General features: G+C 47.0%; 1 protein-coding gene across 1 annotated transcript in view; it reads right to left on the reverse strand.

The window, feature by feature from the left end:
- Positions 1-22,983, reverse strand: part of DCPS (decapping enzyme, scavenger) — a 37,221-nt gene extending 14,238 nt beyond the window's left edge. The window contains exons 1-2 of the mRNA XM_006731332.3: positions 22,737-22,983; positions 21,446-21,620 (exon numbers count right to left, since the gene is read on the reverse strand). Of these exons, the coding sequence (XP_006731395.1) occupies positions 21,446-21,620; positions 22,737-22,937 (376 nt within the window). The 5' untranslated portion in view covers positions 22,938-22,983. The remainder of the gene's footprint in view (positions 1-21,445; positions 21,621-22,736) is intronic.
- Positions 22,984-25,520: the final 2,537 nt, after the last annotated feature.

Here is a 25,520-nt window from a genome sequence, read left to right on the forward strand (position 1 = left end):
AAAAAAAATAATAAGAAAAAAAAATAAAACAGAACATATAAAGCAAAAAAAAAAAAAAAAAAAGAGTGGTCATAAAATCTGCCCCATGGAGTTGTCATCAACATTAAATAAAACATGTCATCTGGACCACGGGAGGCACCTTGTTATCCCACTTCCTGGGAATCTCTGGATCTGACCCTGAAAGGGAGGCACAGAGGCCTCCCCCCAATGGTCTGGGCAGTAGCAAATAGATCCTCCTCACTCCCAACACTCCCTAAGAGCCGGGGGTGACAGGCTCAAGTACACCAAGAACTCAAGAGGCAAGAGAATGCCACCAACAGACCGAATGGCATCCCCTTAACTCTTGTAGTGGGCCCTAGATAAATCCTTATCCGAGCGTAGCTTGGCAGAGAAGAACAGAGATTCTGGCGCCAGTCAGCCTGGGTTCCAATCCGCACTTCGTAGTTATGTGACCGGGACATTGTTATGAGAAGTCAGTAAGCAGCAGATGGAAAGCCTTTAGAAAGTGCCCCCACACAGAAAAGTGCTCTTCAGATGCTAGCTCTCCTTGTTGTTGTGTTTGTGGTTACTCTGGTAGCCCGGGCTGGTAAAGCGGTGAGCGACGCTGTTCCCTTGGTATGGGGGAGATGGCCGGGGACAAAGGCAGCTCGCACGTTGGAGAATAGCCTGCCTCACTGGCCAAGAACACACAGCCCTGGGCCCACAGCCTGCGGCACCCTGGCTGTTCCAGATCAGAAAGCCGCTGGGCCCGCGAGCAGGCCTGTCTGCCAAGGCTTGTCAAAGACTGCCCAGCCACCCAGGGTGCTGGGAAGCAGGGGCCTCTCCAAGCCAGCCCCCTCCTGCCTTCCCTCTCAACGGCAGGGAAAACACAACAACGCAGTTTCCAACTGCTCACTTCCTGCCATCGTTCTTCCTTTTCTGAGAAACTCCGGCCTGGATGCAGAAGCCCCACTGGTGGACCCCGGGCCCCCTCAAAGTCAATCTACCCCTTGGCATCCGGTCTCTGTCAGACCACCCCCAGAAGCCCAGGGCAGGGGCGGGCCGGCCTCACCCGCTGGCATCAGGGGTGAGGGCTGGCTTCTGTGCCCCCTGAGGGGCTGCACCCCTCAAACCTGGACCACTCCCCTGGCTTCCTGTCATGGTTGACACAGCCCTCGGCCACCCTGCCCCAGCCCTCTCTCCAATGCATTTACTATCATCTCCTCCTTGATGTCTCTGCCCGAGCCACACGGACCTCCTTACAGTCCCACTAACTCACATCCCATCTCTAGACCTCTGACCAGCTGCTCCCACTGCCAGGCAGGCCTCCTGACCTGAGTCAAGGGGAGAGCTCTCTGGCAGCCTGGCTTAAGAAGCTCCCCGTACCGCGTCGCTGCCTGTCTTGCTTGCTGGCTTGCTTTTTCCTCACTCCTCCCTACCTGACAATACAGTGCAGGTTTATTGTCTGATTCCCCCATTAGAATGTACCTTCCAGGAGGACAGGAGTTTCCCTCTGCCTTTAAATAGTTTAGGGGCACCTGGGTGGCTCAGTTGGTTAAGCATCTGCATTCGGCTCAGGTCATGATCTCAGGGTCCTGGGATTGAGTCCTGCATCAGGCTCCGCGCTTGGCAGGGAGTCTGCTTCTCCCTCTGCCCCCCACCCCTGCTCCTGCACTCTCTCTCAAATAAATAACTAAAAATCTAAAAAAAAAAAAAAGGTTTTAAATCATTTTATCCCCAGCACCTGGAATAGCACTTGGCCTAGAGTAGGCACTGAACAAGTGGATAAATGAATCTGGCCCTTTAGACATTAAAACCAGGAAGGGCAATTTTGAGCCAATGTTGAATAAAATCTCTCAGATAAAAATCAATGTTTCCCAATGCAAAGTTTCTCACTGGCAGGCAAAAGAAAATGTTGGTGTCTACCTAAATGCCAAATCAAGATGCTGACCTGCAAGTGAACCTCATGAGAATTTTGGTCAAGTGTCAATGCCCAAAAAAATGCTCAAACCACCAGGTAAAAATATGTTGGGGAACAGGTGCCCACACACAGTCTCAAAACTATCTCCCCATAGATTACTTATTAATGACAAAGGGACCAGGTGACCAGAGTTAACATCACTCCGAATGGGACACACCGACATGAAGTGCCTCCAGAGGGATGTGCCGTGCTATTCCGGTCAAAGATGCGTCGTCTGAATCTGATCATGAGGAAGTGTCAGCCAGCCCCACTCCAGAGACATTCTACACAACACGTGGCTTTACAACCCTTCAAAAGGGTCAAAGTTGGAGAAAACAAAGAAAGACAGAAGGACCGTTCTGCATTAAAGGACTGGATTGTGGACAAGGGAGGGGAATCCTGTTGGAAAGATGGTATTGGAACAACTGGTAAAATGTAATAATGGTCTCGACATTACAAACTAGCTTTGTATAAATGTGAAATTTCCAAAATCGATCACTTTACTCTGGTTCCTAGGAAACACACACTGAAGTGCTTAGCAAGGAAGGGTTAGGATGTCTGCCACTTACTTTTCAGTAATAACAGTAGTAACAAAATATGATATGTATATGTGGAGAAAGAAAAGGCAAATGTGGCAAAATGTCAACAGTAGGGCTTTTTCTCTTTAAGATTTTATCTATTTATTTGTCAGAGACAAAGAGCGAACGAGCACAAGCAGGGGGAGCGGCAGGCAGAAGGAGAAGCAGACTCCCCGCTGAGCAAGGAGCCTGGTGCAGGACTCAATCCCAGGACCCTGGGATCATGACTTGAGCTGAAGGCAGACGCTTCACTGACTGAGCCACCCAGGCGTTCCAACAATAGGGCTTTTAGAAGGGAGTTCTTTGCACCATTCTTACAACTTTTCTGTAGGGTTGAAAAAAAATTTTTTTAATAAAAAGTTAAAAAAAAGATGCTGATATCCTCTGGACCCTCAGAGCTTACTGCCAACAGACATACCAGGCACTGTGCTAAGTCCTAGGTGTATATTAACTCATTCGGTCCCCACAACCAATGTGAGGTGGGTATTATTATGAGCCCCGTTTCACAAAGAAAGAACCTGGGGCACCCTCGCTCCCACTGCTCCGTCTGGCTCAGGACCAGGCTTTGGCAGGGGTGCCATGGTGCCAACCCCCATGGGTCAGCAGATGAGGCTTAACGACCTTCCTGGTGCCCTCTGCCAACCTCCACTTAGCAAACTGACTTAAGGGGGCCACCTGTCCAGGGTGAGCAGGACCTGGCACCTTCCCCACCTTTTCCCTATGGCTAGAGAACAACAAGGAACACCCCACTCCTGCCCTCCTACTGGTATTCTTTAAAAAAAGAGAGAGAGAAAGAAAGAAAGAAACACACAAAAACCAAAAACAGCTTGGAACAATGCCAAACCCCTCAAAAACCCATCTCTCATAATATTCACAATACAACACAGCTGACCCTTGAACGACATGGGTTTGAACTGCATGGGTTCACTTACACAAGATGTTTTTCAATAAAAATACAATGGGGGGATGCCTGGGTGGCTCAGATGGTTAAGCGTCTGCCTTCGGCTCAGGTCGTGATCCCAGGGTCCTGGGATCGAGTCCCGCATCGGGCTCCCTGCTAGGCGGGGAGCCTGCTTCTCTCCCTCTGCCTCTGCCTCTCTCTCTCTCTCTCTCTGACTTTCATGAATAAATAAAAAAAAAAAATACAATAGGGTACTGGCCTAATGTAAGTGTATATTGTCTTCGTTATGATTTTTTTTTTTTAAGATTTAATTTTTTTTATTTGAGAGAGAGAGTGAGAGAGAGCATGAGCAGGTGGAGAGGCAGATGGAGAGGGAGAAGCAGACTTCCCCGCTGAGCAGGGAGCCCGATGCGGGGCTCGATCCCAGGACCTGAGCTGAAGGCAGACGCTTAACTGACTGAGCCACAGAGGGGCCCCTTGTTATGATTTTCTTAATAACACTGCCTTTTGTCTAGCTTATTGCATTGTAAGAATACAGGAGAGGATACATACAACATAGAAACTACATGTGAATCAACTGCTCGCGCCACCAGCAAGACTCCCAGTCAACAGGAGGCTGTCAAGTTTTAGGGGAGTTGAAAGTTATGTGTGGATTTTCAATTGCATGAGGGGTTAAGTCTGGGGAGAGGAGTAAAGTTTTGAGGGAGTTTTAGCAGGGAGTTAATTTAGGTGGGAGTGGATTTTCAACTGCATGGGGGGGTCAGCACCCATAACCCCTACATTGCTCAAGGGACAATTATACATTAAGAGGACTTCCCTGATACTCCTTATGAAGCCTCCCCACCTCGCATGCGTTTTCAAGCTTTGTTTTTATTTTTAATTCAAGGTGGGCTGGTGCATAGGTTAGAGTCACGTGAAGTTTGGTTTTAAGTTTCCTGCTCCTTCCCACCCACCACTTTCAATTCTTCTTGCCATTTCTTTGCTTGTGTACTTCCACAGTTCTAAATTACACATAGTTTTCTTTGTTGTTCCCCCTTGACTTTTCACTTTTACTATTACTTATTAACTTCCCATTATGGAAGATAAGGGTTTAGCTTTTTTACCAGCATATGCACACATGCACACACACACATACTCCCCCGACAACCCCTGTCCTCACAATACTCCTGTATTACAACTGTGGGTAAGTCAGTATTCAATGTCAACACTACTATGACGATTTACATGCTGTGCACTGCTGAATACTAGGACTGTTTTTCCTCTTTAGAACAATTTTTGGTATACGGAGTTAGTAATTACTCTTTTATTTGCTCACTTTTCTGTAAACTTGTCACTAATTCACCCCCACACCCACTTCTTCTGTTTATATAAATCTTTTTTTTAAGACTTTATTTATTTATTTATTTATTTATTTATTTATTTATTTGACAGAGAGAGAGAGAGACAGCGAGAGAGGGAACACAAGCAGGGGGAGTGGGAAAGGGAGAAGCAGGCTTCCTGCCAAGCAGGGAGCCCGATGCGGGGCTCGATCCCAGGACCCGGGGATCATGACCCGAGCCGAAGGCAGACACTTAACTACTGAGCCACCCAGGCGCCCCTAAAAATCTCCTTTTAATGTTAAAACTTGGGAGGAACACAAGCAATGTATCCTCCCAGAGCCTCTGACTCGCTCCAGCAGGTGCTGTGCGGAGCTGTGCCCTGGGACCTCCGTGCACCACTATCCTGGGGCTGCCTCCCCTACTTTGCTTCCTGGGTCCACTATCTCCTTCTTTCCTGTTTGCACCTTTATTTTACTAAAGCAGTGGTTCTCAAACTTCACGGTGCATCAGAACCACCTGACTAAGGACATCTGTGGTGGGGCCCACCAGTATGCCTTTTTAAGAAGTTCCTGTGTGTAGCTGCTGCCACTGGTCCTGGTCCTGGGACCACACATCAAGGACCACAACACTAAAGCACAAAGTCAAGTTGCTTCCAGAGCTAGGGTACAAGGGAGATACGTTTAGAGACCCGGAACATCTGAAAATGTCTTTATTCTACTGTCACATGTAATCAAGAGTCTGGCAAAAGAATTCTACGATGGAAAGCAATGACCCTCAAAATCTGAAAGCTCCTTGATCTTCTAGATTGTGATGCGCTGTTGAGAAGTCTGAGGTCATTCTGATCCGCAGTCCTTTATATTGACCTGTTTTCTTGTTGTCTTCGACGTCCCAATCGTGTTGATGGGTCTTGGGAGTGGTTTCTACTCATCCCTTGAACTGGGTAATTGTTGAGCCCTTTCAATCTCAAAAATCACGTTTTTCAGTCCTGGGAAACAATCTTATTTCTTTCGTCATTTTCTTCCCTACTTTCCCCCCCGTCTTTCTGGGACACCTATCGGGATATTCATCTTCCACTTCCATTTTTCTTTTCTCTCCCCATTTTCTGCTGGCTGCTCTGCTTTTAAGTAAGTTTTCTTCAGCTTCTTCTCTTCTATTCAAGTTTTCATTTCTGCTACATATTTAATTTCTAACAACAGTTAAAAAAATTCCTCATTGACCGCATCTTGTTCTTATGCATTTGATAGACCATAATTTGTCTCGGACATTAATAACAGTTTTTGCAAATTTCTTCTCCCTGCATAGTTTTTGTTTCTTCCAAGTTCTTTTCTTTTCCTTCCTTTCTTTTATCAATGGACACTTTACTCAAGTCTGATCATCCTTGCCTGTCCATTCACTCATATTTGAGGGCAGAGCACTAAAAAGCTGATGGGAAGCTCTGCGGACATAGGGGTGTTCACCTGGAGATTCATTTTAGGATGAATGGGCTATGCTCTTGCATGACAGAACCCCGAAGAGTTTGTCTTCTCTCTTGGGCTGGTCAGATTCTCCATGCATGACTCTCCCAATTTTACACATGGAGGTGTAAGCCTGGCTGACAGCATCCTGAGACATGAGGAGGAGAAGCGGCTGGTGCGTGGCAGGAGAGAGCATGGGGTGATCTAACACCGAATATGTAAACTTCCACTTAACCCTCTACATTTCAGTACCCTGAGCACCCCCTCCACCGCAACTAGAATCTCTAGACCCTGTCTGAACCTCTCCAGAGGCTGCATCTCTGGGAGCAGCAACTACCAGTCGTGTGAAATGGGACGGGATTTATGGGACCTGCCGGCTCAGGTTTCCCTCACGCACATCTGCTGGGTCAGTCACTCCTCCCCTGGTCATTTCCTAGGCTTGTCTCCTCTTCCTTCTCTAGTCTCTACGGCATAATTTTTTGTAAGGTAATTCCTTTAATGTCATTTTTAGTGAGGGTTTTAGAGGAAGCAGATGGGCAAAATGCCCCCTTTTAACTGGAAGCCCACGTCCCTGTCCTTCTGTTTCCGTTATAATGCTTTATTTTAAAAAAATGTTTTATCAAGGGGCGCCTGGGTGGCTCAGTTGGTTAAGTGTCTGACTTCAGCTCAGGTCATGATCTCAAAGTCCTGGGGCTGAGCCCCATGTCTGGCTCCCAGCTCAGTGGGGAGTCTGCTTGTCCCTCTCCCTCTGCCCCTCCCCCAGCTCATGCTTTCTCTCTCTCAAGTAAATAAAATCTTTTTCTTTTTTTGAAGATTTTATTTATTTGAAAGAGAGACTGAGCGAGCTAGCGAGAGAGACAGAGAGCATGAGTAGGGGAAGGGGGAGAAGCAGACTTCCCTGCCGAGCAGGGAGCCCCACGGGGCTCGATCCCAGGACCCGGGGATCATGACCCGAGCCGAAGGTAGTCACTTAACCAACTGAGCCACCCAGGCGCCCCTGAAGTAGATAAATAAAAACAAAACAAAACAAAGAGTAAAGAAAAAAGAAAAAATGTATTATTGAAGTACAGTTGATATACAATGTTATATTAGTTTCAGATGTACAATATATCGATTTGACAATTCTATTTATCACTCAACGTTCCCCAAGAGAAGTGTAGTCACTATCTGTTACCATACCAGGTGATCCAATAATTCCACTACTGCGTATTTACCCAAAGAAAATGAAAACACTAATTTAAGAAGAAATTTGCACCCCTATGTTTATGGCAGCATTATTTACAATAGCCAAGAGATGGAAGCAGCCCAAGTGTCCACTGACTGATGAATGGATAAGGAAGATGTGGTATGTTATACAATGGAATAGTACTCAGCCATCAAAAAGAGTGAGAGTTTGCCCCTTGCGACAATACAGATGGACCTAGAGGTTATTTTGCTAAGTGAAATAACTCAGTCACAGAAAGACAAATACCGTATGATTTCATTTATATGTGGAATCTAAAAAACAAAACCAACAACCAAAAAAACCAGTTTATTCGAGTTATAAAATAAATAAGTCACGAAGAGGAAAGGTACAGCATAGGGAACATAATAATACTGTAATAATATTGTACAATGCTTTCTTTTTCTTCTTACCTGTTTATTGCCACTTGACCTATTTATTTATGGTTCATCTCCTCTGACTGGACGTAAGCTCCTTGAAAGCGGACACTTTGTTTTATATACTGTGTGTGCAGTTCCTAAAACAGCACCTGACACATATTAGGCCCTAACAATACGATTATAGAACAGAATATACATCATGCCACATACACATAAGAATGCACAGAAAAAAATCTAAAATTCAGGACATATTCCAAGATGTTGAAAGGTTATCTCTCGGTGGTGGAGTTATATATAATTGTAACCTTTCAAATTAATTTTGGGGGGACATTATATTTTCTAAAACAAATGTGGATCACTTATGTAACAAATACATTAAGAGCTGAAAAATAAGCCGCTCCTTAAATAAGCCCCAGAGAGGTTAAGTAATTTGCCCAAGGCCCCACAGCCAGTAAGGGGTGGAGCTGAGATCTGAACCCAAGCCGTCTGGCTCCTCGCTGCAGTATTGCTTTCCCAGTGCCACAGGGCCATTCTTTCAGACTTTTCCCTAAGGAACCTGTACGACCACGGTGGGGTCTCCAAAAAGCAGCCTTATCAGATAGGAGAAACATGATTAGTTCCAACCCCTCCCAAAGACATGTAAACAGCTGTCAGCAAAACCAAAGGGCATAATAAGGTGCCAGAGAGATTGGGGCTGCAGACTGGGAGGTCTGGGGATCCATCAGCAACAGCGCTGCACTCTGCCGTGTGTCCTGGGGAGGGAGGGAGGGCAGAGGCACGTGTCCCTCAGCTCTGGGGGTAACTGCTGCCAGAGGCTGGGCTAGAACAGGCTCTGGTGGGGCACACAGAGGGACTGAAGACGATCCCGCTTACCATAGGGGACAACGGCTGTTTCGACTTGCGTGTGTTTTATCACCCCCCACTGCTCCCCACCAAAGATGCCAGTGCTGGCTCTCGAGGAAGGGGACGCCTGGGGTGGGCTCCGAGGAGAGGGGCCTTGTGGTGGTCTTGCAGCCCTTGTGGGGCTTGGGGCAGCAGGGATGTTTTGGCAGCAGGAGTGGTCGTACCAATGCACCCCAGCTGAAAAGCGGCCCTATACACACGTTCCTTCTCTCCGCAGCTCAGGCGGGCAGGCTGGCGTGCCTCATAAGACCCTTGAAGAGTCTCCTGAAAGGCTTTCTCCCGGAATAAACCCACCCCCTGTCCTCTACCCGGATGCGAAAGCCCAAGTGCTTTCAGAGGCGGAGGCAGGGCTGTGGAGAGGAACAGAGCGGCTGCCTTTCTTGCTCTCTGCCAAAGCTAGCTTAGCCAAATCCCCAGGAAGACGCTGTTGCACAGGAAACATGAAAATGCAAACCACAGACAGTCTGCGCTCCTTCCCATACACATGTTCAAACAAGACTGCTTTCCAGCCGTTACTGATGACTTCTACATGATGAGGTAATTTCTATGGCTCAGTCCGTGGCTTTTGCTCTCCTTTCATTACGATGAGCCAGTTTCAACTTATTTGACCCAGATGTGCAGGCTCAGGGGAGCCGGGCAGAAGCAACAGCAAAGCATGAGCTGCGTGTGAAGCCCACCCCCACCCCTCTTCCACATGGGCCAAGCAGAGCCACCCAGGTGACAGGGCGGATGGTGGGGTGCTCTATCAAAGGACCCGGACAGAGGGCTGGCAAGGAGAGGGGCTGCAGGATCTCCTGGGGACTTGCATTATTTTCACTCCTCTTGGGGAATCTCCCCTGACGAGGTGACCCTCTCCTCAGCCCGGGCCTCATGGTGGCCAGAGAGCAGGCGGGAGGCTGGAGAGGACGCGGTCCGTGTCCTGCACCACAGGGATGCTGGAAGTACTCAAGGGGAGGCCTGAAGAGACTTCCAGATCAAAAATAAACAGGGATGAAGGGTGTGGTCGGGATCCTACTGGAAGCTCTGGCCGCTCCACAGCGAACCTTCAAACCACTAATTACCTGTCTCCAGGACAGCTCAGAGATGCTATTAGAGGCAGAGGAAAGGCAGATGCAGATTTTAGCCAGGACCTGGATCTGACAGGCTCCTTCCCTCCTCCTCCTCAGTTCTCGGAGGCCCTGGAGGGAGAGGAGGGGCGAATGACAGGACCCAATGGCTCACAAGCAAATTCGGCAACTCTGAATGCTGCTCCAGGGCTGCCTGGGGCGGCCGGCCTTTGGTTACATGGTATCAGAGGCGGTCTGTTAGGAATGGGAAATGCTGCTATACGATGGCTGTGGGGCTTACAGCATCCCACAAAGTTCCATCTGAACAGAAGGACTGAGAACTGGTACTGAATGAGATAATGGAGGCACGGACAGACAGTCCTGCCCTTAGAGCTGAGAGACCCCCACATCCCCGCACCCAGGAAGAAGCTGTTCTGGGGTTAAGCAGACCAGTCTACAAAAGCTATTGGACCGAACACTCGGGAGTTCCAAAACATGGCCCCTCTCTCAACTTCCTGCCTAGAGGCATTGCCTTATTTACTCAGAGAGGAGCACACGGACCCGGTCTCGGCGCTACATCCATGGACACTGCCATACTGTGTGCACTGGCCGGAAGCGGGCAGAAGATCAAAGAAACAGGGTATATTCCCCACTGAGAGGGGCCCAGGACTACCAGAATTTTAGGTTATCACTCACTAAGAAGTCTGGATCAGAACCAGGCTGCCACAGGCTGGCAGCGCCAGCCGGAGCCAAGCAACGAAGGGAAACCAGCTATCCTGTGGGTGATCCGCCTTCACCCACTGGTCCTGAGTAAGCTGACTTTTCTGCTGACTTGAGCCTCAAGACTGCCACAAAGTCTTGGGACCTTGCCCCATCTGGGAGAGAGAACGAGAACACCAGTCTTGTGATGGTGACTACATCTCAGTAGCTCAGGATCTACTCAATTTCTCGCTTCTGAATGCAATGGCTTCTCCCAGCTTCATGGAAGCCATGAGTCTAAATGGAGAATTGAACAGAGGGAGGAGATGGGGACACAGAGGAGGCAGTGTGCAAGGGTTCCTTGAGCTGAGGTGGCAGGGGAAGGAGAGCATGAGCCAATTAGACCGCCAAGAGAAAGGAAGACCCCAGATTCTGGCTGAAGAATTTTACCCAGGTGTTAGGGGCCTTTCCATCTTGAAATGTCTGCTTGTTGTTATTCTACTGTCCCTCCAAGCCCCACAAGGGGCTTGGCTCCCTGGTGTCAGGAGCTCTGAAGCACCCAGGGAGAAAAGTAGACAGAAATTTGCTATCTTGGGGCACCTTGGTGGCTCAGTTGGTTAACTGCCTGCCTTTGGCTTGGGTCATGATCCCGGGGTCCTGGGAATTGAGCCCCACGTCAGGATCCCTGCTCAGTGGGGAGTCTGCTTCTCCCTTTCCTCCCCGCTTGTGCTCTCAGTCACTATCTCTCTCTCTCAAACAAATAAATAAAATCTTAGGGAAAAAAAAGAAAGCAATCTGCCATCTTTAAGTGGTCTCAAGTGATGAAACCAAAGGAATAGATTCCTGTGGGTTCACTCACTTTTTCCCCTGCCCCATTTCAAAGCCCAGCTAATGCTAAGAGCCCACCCTACAGCTCTGTCCACAGTTTTGTCCTTACCCAGAACACCCCTTCTACTTCCCAGAACGCCCTCCCATCACCATGTCCAGCCGTCCCAGGGGCCACCATGTCCCCAGCTGTGGGGTGGAGCTGCCTCCGCACACTCTACCCCACCCGCTCCCAGTGTGCACCTCTCCACAGCTTCATGCTCTCCATTAGCATCTCACAGGTGCATCTCCGTAGACAGGTGTAATTCACCAGACTTTGGGGTCCACATATCTTGGGGGTATGCAGTACTTGCTGATGAACTGACAAGCCCATGTAATGAGGGTCATTCAGGCTATGAAGGAAGGAGGGGCAGAGGCTCCAATCCAGGCTAATCTGATCATCTGCTTCTTTGTTTTGTTTGGTGATGAGGTTAACATCCTAAGAAATATCTATCCAAGCATCACATGAATAAATTCTCAAATAATTCAGAAGTCTAATACCCAAACCTTTTCATTGAAATAAACACTAACAATAGTTGGGTATTTACTATCCCAGTCTTTAACGAGTTTACATATATATGAACATATCTACATAAAGGTCTTTTTTTTTAAGAGTTTATTTATTTGAGAAAGAGAGAGAGCACAAAGGGGGGGCATGGCTCCCCGCCGAGCAGGGAGCCCGACATGGGGCTTGATCTCAGGACCCTAGGATCATGACCTGAGCCAAAGCTTAGACACTTAACCAACTGAACCACCCAGGCACCCCAAGGTCTTTTCTTTTTTAAGTACAAATGGGCTGATCCTTTATGTGACCTCTGGCCTGACAGTACATACCTAGCTGTCTCCAAGTACCCAGGTACAGAGGAAGGGAAATGAAGCTGTAAGTTGGGATCAACCGAAGGGCATCTAGAGAACAGCTGTACCAACTGGTTCCATCCAATGCCATACCCTCATCCCAGGGGTAGGCACTTAATGCCAGATGAACAGGAGGGCCGTCATCCAAAGACAGAAAACCACGGACTAGAGTGGTCGACAAGCATTTCTGCAAAATGTGACAGTAAATATTTTAGGTGTTGTAGGTCATGCTGTCTCTTTTTCATATTCTTTTTAGTTTTTTCCTGTTTAAAACAACCCGTTAAAAATGTAAAACCCATTCTTGGCTCTCAGGCCATACAAAAAGCAGCAGCCCACAAGCTATAGTGGACAGGAGAGCGTGAGGGGTCCGGCGTGGGTGCTGGTGACTCCAGCGTGCCGATCAAACTGCGCCAACAAGGCCCGCTCCCCATCCACACAGCACAGGGCCGGCTACGCATCCAGGAGGACTGTTGTGGAAATAGACCTACCAGTGGATGGTGGACAAACCCCACATCAGCTCACTATATTATCAGCCTGCTTCTTCATTTTTAAACACAAATGAACTAACATTCACCAGACGTTGAGAAAACCAGCAGCCTGAAAAAGAATGACCAAAATAAACAACCAGAACCAGATCCCAGAGGAAATAAGATCATGGATGGGTCAGGAAATAATTTTTTAAATAATTCTAATTAGTGTGTCAGAGAAAGTCAATTTGGACCCTGTAAAGCAAGAGCAAGATGCTAAGAAAATGAAATAGAGAGTCAGAGGGAAGAAAATTAAAAATATGATTGCCAAATTAAAACCTTCACTAGAAAGGTCTGGAAGATAAAGTTAAGACAATCTACTGGACTGTAAAAAGAAAAGACATAAATGGGAAAAGCAGGAGAACAGAAGCAATATACAGGATCACTCTAGGAGATTAACACCTAATAGGGTTTCCAGTAAGAGGAAATAAAGGAAACAGAGGGAAGGAAATTATCAAAGAAATAACAGAAAAAAATGTACAGAGCGGAATAATGACGTAAGACTTTAAATCAAAAGGGTCCAAAAGTACCAAGTACAATGAATGAAAAAAATATCCAACCTTGACACAGCCTTACAATACTTCAGTACACCTAAGATAAAGAGCATACCAAAATAAGCTTCCAGAGAAGGAAACTAACAAAGCAAGAAAAAAAAAAAAGAATGAAAATGAAAAATCAAGTTAACTGTACGAAAATGATAATCAAACTGTCATCAGATGTCTTGTTAACAACAATGGATGCTTGAAGTCAACAGATCAGTGCCTTTAATGTTTTGAGGGAAAAGAAATTTAAATTCTGTATTCGGTCAAACCATCAATCAAAAGTGAGGGCAAAATAAAGGATTCAAGGTTTACCTTTCATGTGTTCTTTCTGAGGAAGTACTTAAGACTGTACTTCAGCTAAGTAAGAGACTAAAGAGAGACATCAAATCCAGAGAACGGTGGATCTAACCCAGCAACGCTGCGACAGGATGTCTCAAGTTGACAGCCATACAGCATGCCTATAAAGAATCAGCTGTCCAGACTGGAGCAGCAGGAGAGAGTGTTCTGGAAACAATATTTCCAGGAAGGAAGGACTTATCATGTAATGAATTATTAAACTAAGTGGCTGGGTAATTTCAAAAACAGAGTAAAGGCTCAGGATTCTTTTAACCACAATTAAAAAAAAAAAAGAGGCAACTAGAAACTTTATGAAAAAGGAAAAACATAAAAAAATGGCTCAAATATGAAGTAAACTAAAAAGCAGCATGATTTGGAGGAACTGCTGGGATGTGAGAACAGGGCATCCATTTGACCTAGACATCAGACGCATCCTCCTTCCAGGGGCATGGGGATCTCAAGTACTGGGCAGGTGGGAGAGGAACTAGAATCCCAGCACTCTGCTTGAGTGTGTAGTGCACATTAATCTGGCCACCATAATGTAAACGCTGTTTACTGGCGGGCAGCTCAGAATCCACTTACAGACAAAGCACACAAGACTTGATTACAATCATGCAACAGAACATACCATAAAACAATGCGAAATACAAGCATGGCTGACAGAGAAGTCAGGAGACAGCAAAGCAAGTGAAGGCTAGAGGCACGGACGGATATTCTTAACTGACAGAGTGACAACCTCAAGGAAAGGGATCAAGGGCTACAGGTTTCAGTGTATTTAGGATTCCAAAGGCAATTTTTAAAAACCCTAAAAATAATAATATAAACATTAAAAATTGGAAGGAGAGGGGAGGGAGGGTGTGAAATGTATAAAGGAGCTAAACCTCTCCATCTCCACCGTGGGGGACCAAGAAGGTCAAAATGTGACAAATCAAGGAGTTGCATTATCTCACTTTTCAGTTAAGGGTCTAGAGGAGACTACCAGAAGCACTAACCCCAGAAATTCTCTTCATGGTAGTTGTTTCTGGAAAGTAGGACCAGGGTGGGGCAGGGTGGTACAAAAGCCTGTTCCTGGCCATGTATATAAGCCTTTCAGTACTATCTGATGACTTGACCATGTGACTGTATGACTTTGATGAATGGCCTACCCCTACGACAGAGAGACCTATTCAGTAGTTCCAGATTCTGTATTCAAGAAAGCTCCATAAGCATTTGTGATGAATAGTTCTAGTTAAGAATCACACTATTAAATAAACCTCTAGAGTTCCATTCAAACCTGAGATACTGTGGTTCTATGCTCTCATAGGATACTGAAGCCCACGGAGGTGGGCTAGCCAGCGATCTGATTCCTCGTTTTCCACTGAGAGAAACTGAGTCTCAGAGCAATTCCATGACTTGCCCTGGTGTCACCCACTGGCCGAAAGCCTGGGGTGTTTCTCATGTTAGACGATGGGGCTCTTCAACACCCCGCCCAGGAGGTAACCTTTCTGGCAAGACTTTCCCTGTTGGTCACTGCTCCGAGAACTCTTATCCTTCAGCTCAGCTGCAATGGGAGGCCTGCCGAGAATACCCACAGGGGATGGGGTGACAGGCCCATGCCAGTACGTGCTGGGGTGGAGCCCACGGAGCTTGGTACCGAGCCTTCTCCTCCAGTAGCTGGGGGACCTCCCCACACTGCCCTATTCTGCCAGGGCTGGCCCCATGCTGGAGCACAGAGAAAAGAGTCAGGCCCCACCACTTCCCTGCGCCAGAGAAAAGGTGGTATGCAGAAATAGAAGTCTGCTAGCACCCAAAACCCAGAGGAAGGAGGCCTTAATCAAACACTCTCAGTTACAGTGACTGGAAACCAAATTTGAGAATGAAGGCAGGACTCTACAAATTAGTGGGAGAAAATTCTTAGCTCTTCTAAGGACCTGCTGGTTTTTCTTAACTTTGTTTTTGTTTTGTTCTTAACTTTTAATTGGTAAATACATTGTACAATATAAAACTTGTATGTGAATACACATTTTTATATATACACACATATGTACGTAAATATAAAATAGGTACTGTTTAAAGACCTAAAATAAAACAAAAGAACACCCATGCACGGAGCGTGCAGCATGCAGCCCGAGAAACTTTGGATGTCCCCTCTGCCCTCCCCCTACCAGGGATAATCGCTTTGCTGAATTAGGCATTCATCATTTCTTTCTTTGTCTTATTAACTTTATTATTTATGCATGCATCCCTAAGCAGTATATTGTTTAGTTCTGCTTGTTTTTCAACTTTATCTAATTGGAACCACACTGTGTATATTTTGTGTCTTGCTTTTCTTGCTCTACATGGTGAGATTCTTGATGTGTGTAGCTGCGGCTCATTCATTTTCATTGCACGGAAGAAGCAGTCCAGTGCAGGGAAACACCTTGATTAACTTATCCAGTCTACTGTTTGGTGATATCTGGATTGTGTCTAGTTTTTTCTATCGTGAACAATGCTACCAGAGGAAACTTTTATGGGAATGGCTAGTTTTTAAAATGCTCCTTCCAAACAAGCCCTCACTCTGGACTCCAGGGGTCCTGGTTTTGCCTCTGTAAGGAGCACAGGGAAGAAAACCATGCCTATAGCTAAAGTATCCAGAGTTCTCTGCAACCAAAAGAAGATGTGATTCCTAGGTTCCCTCTACTCCCTGCCCCGGCCTCACTCACACACAGACGCCTTCCTCCTCTGAACCCGAGATTCCACGCCCCTGCTCTACATTGGGGAAAACAATTGGCCTTTTTAGACACGGTCTGGATTTCTGAGTCACACCTCTCTCTCTACTATCCCCACCCCCCCCACGCCTCCCAGGTAAGAGAGAACAGAGATCTTATGAAAGGGCTCCATTGATGGCCATAGGCGTGAGAGCGTGAGAGCCGAAGAAGCAGATGATCCAGCCTCTGCCCTGCATGGACGGCCGGGGCAGCATTGACATGCCAGCCATCTGGCCCACTCGGCCCTCCCGTTTGCCACATGGCCACAGGGGGAAGAAAGGAAACCTGCCCATGGTCAGGGCCAGGCATTTTCCCACGTTATCTATACTGTTCCATTTAAGGCTCATGCAATCTTAAAGGGAGAAACCCCATAACAGAAGATGACTAACACTTAACCATATATACATCATATGCCAGTCACTGTGCCAAGTGTTTTATATGCCTTATTCCATGGGTCATAACCCATGACAATGATGATGAGATTAATTTAGGAAGTTAAGACCAGCATTTAAAAGGAAACAGACAAGACTGGAATTCAGTTGAAAATACTAGTGAGTGTCCGGTAAAGCAAGGGTGAGTATTGTTTTGTGAACCTTTTGTTTCTCTTATATCCACGTGTGTTTATTCATAAGTACCGGGTCACAATGTAAGATGTATCTCTCACTCTGGGCGGAGGCTAAAACATTTTCTTTTTTTTTTTTTTAAGGGAGGGGAGGGGAAGAGGGAGAGAGAATCTTAGCCGGACATGGGGCGATTGCTCACGACCCTGAGATCACGACCTGAGCAGAAATCAAGAGTCGGATGCTTAACCGACTGAGCCACCCAGGTGCCCCTAAAACATTTCCTTATGTCATTTGTTTCATAACCATCTCCAGATATGTTCAGTTACTAACCTAATTTAACAAGAACATAACTGAAGCGACTTCCCTAACTACATCTGTGTTGCACACCACAGCCATCAACTGCCCCCTCAAGCTCCTGACAGAACAGCCTCTTCTCTGTTCCTCTTTCCTCCTCCATGACACATGCTGTTCCCTCAGCCCCAAATACTCCCCCACCCCCCTCACCAGCTCTTTGCACAGCTGGTTCCTTTCCATACTGCAGGTCTCAGCTTGAGTGTCAGCTCTGCAGAGAGCCCTCCTGGGCCCACAGCCCGAGCAGCCCCTCTCTAGCTCACGGCCACTGAAACGCTTGTTTCCTTGTCTGCTAGCTGCTTCTGTCCCTCCATTACAACTCCAAGGACACAGCGAATACCTAATGCATACACCTAGCACAGCACCAAACACGGAGAAGGCACTTCGTCTCTGTTAAACGAATACAAAAAACTTACCAAGTCTTCACAGCTGGTGAAACGGCAAAGCCAGGATTCCAGCACAGATGATGTCTGACCCGAGACTTGCTCTTCAGCTCTGCACTACACTAAACTCAGAAACAGCATGACACTGTCTCAGGCCACACTTACTTAGTAAGAATTAGCACTAGGACAGGACCCGAGCCTGTCTCACTCCAACACCCCTGGCTCTCTCTAGCGTGTCAACAGGGTGGGGGGCCATGAGTGGCTCCAACGGGCAGCCTCTTGGGGACAGCTGAGAATTTGGGAGGGATAAAGGAGAATGCAAAACCTTCAGGCTGGAAGAGAAGAAATTTGCCAGTGAGTGGAGAGATAGCAGAAGAAATCAGGAGAACAGTCAGCTCAGAAACTGGGGGTGCAGAGGGCTTCCCTCAGCAAGCAGTATGATGGGAAGGACGTCTGGAGGAATAGCCAGAGATGTCAGAAAACCTCAAAATGGCAACTGTGCAGGGGGCTTCGGGGGCAGAGGCTGCAGGAACCATGCCTTAAGGCCTCTCCAGGCAGTGTTAAGAGCTGGTGACTCAGACTCTGAGATTGGAAAGGTGGGGCCAGGGCCCAGAAGACTCCAGCAAAGGGGCCAAAGGAGCCGGCCACAGGAATACTTTGGCAATGCCGCCACCTCGTGGTTGTGGAACACTTGGCCCACAGGAAAAACAGCCTAGTCAGTTTGTGGGTTCATTTTTCAGCAGCATTTAGGAAGCACCTAGTGGGTCGAAACCTCTGTTCCCTACATCCAGGCAATGACCAAACCCTGTTGAGTTTACTTCCCTCTTTCACATAGTAACTGGTGGAACGTCCCTCCCCAAACAAGACTACAGGCAGAGCGGGTGTCTTATTCATCTCAAGCTCCAGGACCCAGCGTAGGGCCCCGCACGTGAGAATAATCATAGCAGCTATTATTCAATATGTGCTAAGTGTTTTTAAAGACATTAGTGTGTCTGAGTCTCACATTTTACCTAGGAGGTACCTAGGACCTCCGAAGAGAGATGTCAGGTAGGCGCTTATTGCAATGAGCCTGGAGTCCTTGGAGGGAGGGATGGATATGGAGAAAGAAACACGGGCATCACCACACACAGACGGTATTTAAAAACCAGTACTTCTCAAAGTCTGATGTGCATGTGACTTGCTGGGGGAGGGGGGGTTGCGTTTAAAACACAGATACTAATTCTGACTTCGGAGCGGGGTCTGAGATTCGGCATGTCTAACAAGCTCCAGGATGATAGCCGTACGGCTGGTCCACAGACCACACTTTGAGTGGGAAAGAATCTGGAACGGGGGTTAATGAATTATGGCCAGAGGATGAGCTCCGTGGCCTGTTTCTCTACACCCAGCAAGCGAAGAGTGGCATTTTCATTTCTAAAGCGGTTGTTTAAAAAAAAAAAAAGAGAGAGAAAATAAAAGGAAGAATATGTGAAAGAGACCACTGATGTGGCTCATAAAGCTTAAAGTATTTCCTCTCTGGTCCTTTACAGTAAAAGTCTGCCAACCCCTGATCTAGACTATCATCCAGGGGACAGGGTGTATGGCCATACGAGAGAGAGAGGAGGGGCTGAGACCTGAAACAAATTTTTATGACTTCCACTCACTGTACCTAGTTTGGCGAGGGAAAATAAAAGTAAAATGAGCTGCGTGTATACTAATGTTTATGCAAAGACAGTGAGCCCCAGAAACGATGAGTTCAAATCTGAAGCTCCCAGGGGGGTAGGGGATGGTAGTGGACAATACTGGGGAAAAGGCAGGAGACATCTGGGGTTCTGAGTGGGGAGGAAGACCTGTAGTGAGCGGATAACTGACTGCCTCTTTCAGTGCTTAGCTTAAAAAAAAAAAAAAAAGACAAAAATAGAAAGCCAGGGCAGCGGCCACCACCACCTGTATGCGGTATCGCAGAAGTACTGGAAAAATAAAAGGAAAAGGCAAAGCTGCGAATTCCACAGGGTTTCTCTGTGCAGCAGAACCTTCTGTATTTTGACTGAGGGTGGGGAGTGTGGGCAGAGGGACTGGGGAAGGCGAGAGAAAGGGGTGGCGGCAGAACAGTGACCTCAGAGCCTATAGTCTGGGGGCTGCCCCAAGTGGTGTTTGGCTACAGAGCCTTCTGTCCTGCTACCACCACCCCCTGTTGAGGGCTACACTTGCTTAAATGTCAGCGCCTGAGAAAATAAATACAGCTGTCCATTTCCATCAACTCCAACCAATCAGGATTGGCTCGCTTTCAGCGGAGGACCAGGCTGCTCTGCCTTCGGTCATGAAAGGCTTCCTTGTTACACATCAAGTGTTCACATATATTTCCAAAGGACAACAAATAACAGCACCCTTTCTTGGGGGTGTAGAAAAGATTAAACCTATCAAAAGGGCTGTGGAAGGGTATCTGTAAAGCCAAATTACTCTTAAATGCCAGAGGACAAACAAAAAGATAGAAGGATATTACAAAACTGCCGCATACGACAAAGTCAATCCCAGAATTTCTTAGTTGAAAGGAATCTTCAAGGTCAACTGGTCTCTTTCATGCTTCCAACAAGGCTGCCTATTAAACCTAACCATCTAAAGGGAAAAAGCCCACATCACGCCTAGCTTTCGACATGGAAGCTAAAACAAAATAAAGGAAATAAATAAGTTCTTCCTCTTTTTTTTAATAAAGATTTTTATTTATTTATCTGACAGAGAGAGTAGGAGAGAGAGCATGTGCAAGCAGGGGGAGTGGCAGGCAGAGGGAGAGGGAGAAGCAGGCTTCCTGCAGAACAGGGGGAGCCCAATGCGGGACTCAATCCCAGGACTCGGGGATCATGACCAGAGCCAAAGGCAGTCACTTAACCAACTGAGCCACCCAGGCGCCCCCTCTTATTATGATTATTTTTTAAATTTTATTTATTTGAGAGAGAGAGCGCACAGAGGGAAAAGGAGAAGCAAACTCTCTGCTGGGTAGAGAGTCCAACGCAGGGCTTGATCCCAGCACCTCGAGATCATGAGCTGAAGGAAGACACTTAACCGACTGAGCCACCCAGATACCCCAAATTCTTCCTCTTCTTAATAAAAAATCCTGGCAATCCAAAACAAATCTCTGCCTTTTAGCCCATGAATTCCTGCCCTTCCCAAGTCCATCCCCCTCGATTGCACTCACTGTCTCCCGGACTAAAAGTGAGTTCCTTCAGAGAAGTAACTGGTCTTTGCAGCACCCTACACACTGCTCAGCCCCACAGCAGCGTGGTGAGCGAGTCCTCTGTCTACTGAAAGATCTTAGTTTTTCTGCCACCTACTGGCTGTGTGATCTTGGACAAGTCACTTAACCTTTCAAAACCTCAGTTCCCTGACCTGTAAAGTCCAGTCATAACTGGGCTACCTTCGAGTATTATATACGATAACACATGTAAGATAATTAGAACGGTGGCTAGCACAATAATAAGAATTTAGTAAGTGTTGACAATCATTATTATTGGGTTAGTAGATGAAATGTTTTATACCAGGAATCACACTCCCTTCCCCAAATATACTACACCAACCTCAGCACTACTGACATTTTTTGTTATGAGGTCCCATCCTCTGTTTTGTAGACTATTCAGGAGCATCCCTGGCCTCTACCCTCTAGGTATCAGCAGCACCCCCTTTTCCCCAGTTCTGACAACCAAAACTGTCTTCAGAATTTGCCAAATGTCTCCTGGGGAGGCGGGGTGCAAAATCCCCTCCTGCTTCCATTGAAAACTGTTGCACTAGAATATGCAAACCGGTTTTGCAGAGGAACCACCACACCCCCTAATGTCCCACCAACCCCCTCTCCCCACATGAAGCCATTTCAGCCACCACTTGCTCACCACTCAACTGCCGCGGAGGAAACAGGTGATAGGTGCTGTAAATATCATTGGAGAACTGCAACTGGAGCTCAGGGCTGCCCGTCAGGAGCTGGGCCACCTGCTCTACCTGAAACGGTGTCTTCTCTAGGATTACAACAGCATCCTCTCCATCTCTGTCCCCAGAGGTCTCATTCACCTGTAAGCAGAGACACCATCAGTGAGCCCAGGAGCAGAGGCAGAAGCTCTGGGGCCTCCTGTTTCTTCTCCCAGAGCAGCCACCTCATTAACCCAAATCCTTGGGGCAGCACTCACATCTTTCTTCTGAAAGATGCAAAGCTTCTCCACTTTCTTCTACTTTAGGCTTGCAGGGCCTCTGTCAAATTCTCCCCACTGCACAGATGAAGAAACATGTCAGAGAGATTAAGTGACTTGCCCAAGGTCACACGAATAGTCAATGTGGAAACAGAAACTAGAATCTGGGTATCGCAATTAACTCCTAGCTCAAAAGTTCTCATGGCTAAAATCTTCAGCAGGTGCTACAGATGGAAGACAGGTGGGGCTAAGAGAACTAGATGGAATCTTGCAAACAAAACAAGAGACACACAGGCATGGTAGCCTAGGCCCAGGTCCCCCTGATCCTCCCAAAATGAGAGCTCTTGCTAGGAGTTCTAAGGAACCCTAATACCTACCTGTGGCTGGGCCTCCTCACTAGCTCCCAGGACGGTCTCAGTCTCTCCTCAATCCCTTCTATAGAGCTGAGCACATGTTATTAGAGCCAGCTGTACCTATCTGTCTACTCTGCATTCCTGAAAATCAGGGATGGTGACTTTCATCTCTACATCCCCAGCACCTAGCTCAGTGCATGAAATGTGCAACTGAATTAGCAATTTAATAAACTGTCTCCTCAGGGCTGAGATCCTATCTCCTACAGTCTCTATGTCGTTCCACAGACGATCCAGGTACATTTACTGGTTCCCAGCACCTTTATATGTTAAATGAATACATGATGAACGGTTTGGGAATTCAACAGGTGATTTTTAATCTGCAATACTCTCTATAAATGTTAGCTACTTTTAGTAAAGGAAGACTTAGGAAAATTAACCCTACGTCCGTGGATTTCCTTGATTCTAAGGATTCTAAGCCCGCTCTCACGCAGGCTAGTGGTACACTCTTCCTCCCCCCCCCCCCGGTAGTGCTATTGGTATTTTCCGGCCGAGCTCCGGTTTAAAAAAAAAAAAAAAAAAAATCCGCCTCCAAGGCAGTGATTGGCTCACTGCGACCCGCATCCCCGTCCCAAGCTCCCTAATGGTACCTTCCCATGGAGAAAAATGATTTTGTCCCTCGCAGACTCCCTCAGCACTTTTTTCACTCTAAAGCCGGAGAACGGTAAGCGCACAGGGGCGGAGGTACCATTCCCAACGCCCGCTTCCTTTTCTTCTATGCTGGCGGCTTCCGCCTCTTCGCCGTCCAGTTCGCGCTTTCTCTTGCTGGGTTGAGGCGCTAGAGCCGCCATCCTGCCTGGCCAGAGCTGTGCGCCTGCGCCAACCCCAGCCGCGGCCCCGCCCCTCTCGGCGCTCCGGCGGCTGCCGCGCCCCGCCTCCGCGAGCGCGCAGCGACTACAACTCCCGACGGGCTTCGCGGACGCGTCTCGGAGCGCTGGTCCCAGTGACCTGTTCGCGGTGAGCGATTTAATTCAGGCCGCTGCCGGTTGTTCCCTGGCGCTGGCCGGCCTGAGTTGAGCCTGGTGCTGAGGGAAGAGAAAAGAAGGCAGCGAGTCTCTAACCAGGCCGGCTAACGATGCTGCAGTGGACGGGGCACCCCTCCTCTCCCCCCACCCCGCCGCCCCGGGTGGCCGGAGCTGGAAAACACCTTTGGACTCCATGGATGCTTTGCACCTGACACCTTGAGTTGAATACTGACGTTTTCATAAGAATACCAACATTGCTTAGTTAGCGTGGAAGGAATTGTTTCTGAAACAAATCTGTTGAACCAATCTTATTTCTTGGTCGATTTTTTTTTATGAGAGTCGTTAAACCATTTCCATTTTTCACCCATTTTCATTTCATAGAAATTTTCATCGTGTTCAGTGCCGAAAAGAAAGGTAAGTGAGCAGGGCAGAAATACATTTCCATACCTTCTTTTCTTCCAGGCTGGGGGCTTCTGCCTCCTCTGTTAACCTAGTTTGCACGTGTGTCTGCTATCCTATACAGGGATGTGATTTGCAGCTCGAATATGAATCATCTGTCAGTTTCTGTGCTTTTCTTTACTTTTTTTTTTCCATATAAAATTTTATAATTTCTCCCTTTGTAAGTTTTTTGGGGGGGCCGTTATTTCTGGCTAGTCCCTTTTTCCTTGGTGTTATTTGACAGAAATTGTTTCAAATTTAGTCAAAAATTTTGCTGTTTTCGCCAATGTCAGTTTTATTTTGTTTTTGTTTTTTTTCAGACAAAACTAATGAGGGAGGCAATTTTTGCAATTTTCAGTCAGTCAATAACAAAGTGTATTCTATGTCTATGACTGTTTGCTTTTGGATTGATTATTTCTACCAGAAATATTATTATGAATTGGATAAAAGGCCATTTGTGAAGAAGAGAGCATTAGTAGGGAGACTTAGGACCTGGAATAATTATCTTCAGCCAAAAACTTGTCCACAAGTTTCCTGGATAACATCCCCCACCTTCTGGGAGTATACAGCAGGAGGTCATAAACTATGTGTAAGACTAGAACAAATGTCTTTGGGGGTAAATGGCCATAGCAAAACCTGTTCAAAAAGTCAAGGCCTAGATGTTATGGAAATTTCTAAGTTTGCATTCTCTTTCTTTCCCTTTTTTCCTCTCCCCCCTCCCCACACCTATCTCCCCCTCTCCTTCTCCTCCCTCTCTCTCTCTCCTCTCTGGAAGAGAATTTGAGCAGAATATCTATGTTTTAACAAAAAGAGCACTGAATTAGATTCGTAAAGTCTGGCCCCAACATTAGCTGTGCAACTTTGGGGAAATCACTTACCCTCTCTAGGCTTCCATTTTCTTTGTGCCAAACACTGTCCATCCTGAACAAGCCAGGGGAGATCTCTACTTTCATAGAATTCACATTCAAATGGAGATGAGGAAAATAGGATAATTTTAGATATGATTAAGTGCTATTTATAGAGTGAAACAGGACAATGTGATAGAGCCTGGGGATAGGGAGGAGATAAGGTGGTCATGGGTGGCTTCTCAGGGAGGTGACATTGAGCTGAGACTTGAAGGATGAGAAGGAACCAGCCTGTGAAGAGACCAGGGAACGTGTATTTCAGGCAGAGATGTCAGAATGCTGAAGACCCTAAAGTAGTAACAAGCTTGACATTTTTTGGAAACAAAAATGGCCCTTGTGGCTAGAATGTAGTGAGCCAAGAGGAGATACAAAATGAAATTCTGGAGAGATTTAATTCATTAGTGGCAAATTAACCGACACAGGTGTAATTGTGATTCAAATATCCGTGAGGTCAGAATTGCATTCCTAAAAAGGCCTGGCTCAAGGAAAGGATGAACTCATAGGAAGCCTCAGCCACCAAAGGACCTCTTAGGATCCCAGATAGCACAGTGCAGCTAGCCTTGATGGCAACACCACAGGGCTTCGCTTGGCTCAGGGGCATTTGTCTGTTGGTGATGTTTTAGTTTCTCTTGCTTGGAAACATTAGAAGGCCCTGCACTGCCACATTTAATAGCCATTAGCCATATGTAGATATTTACATTTTGAATTAATTAGAATTAGATAAAAATTCAGTTCCTCGGTCCAACAGCCATGTTTAAAGTGCTTGATAGCCTCATACAGCTACGGACTATCACACTGGGCATCACAGATGTGGATCATTTCTACCATCACAGAAAGTTCAACTGCAGTATTAGAAAGTTATTACTGGGGCGCCTGGGTGGCTCAGTTGGTTAAGCGACTGCCTTCAGCTCAGGTCATGATCCCAGGGTCCTGGGATCGAGTCCCACATCGGGCTCCCTGCTCGGCGGGAAGCCTGCTTCTCCCTCTCCCACTCCCCCTGCTTGTGTTCCCTCTCTCGCTATCTCTCTCTCTCTCTGTCAAATAAATAAATAAAATCTTTAAAAAA

The sequence above is a fragment of the Leptonychotes weddellii genome, chromosome 11, assembly GCF_054177405.1.
Source record: "Leptonychotes weddellii isolate Sample4059 chromosome 11, ASM5417740v2, whole genome shotgun sequence".
NCBI classification, from domain to species: domain Eukaryota; kingdom Metazoa; phylum Chordata; class Mammalia; order Carnivora; family Phocidae; genus Leptonychotes; species Leptonychotes weddellii.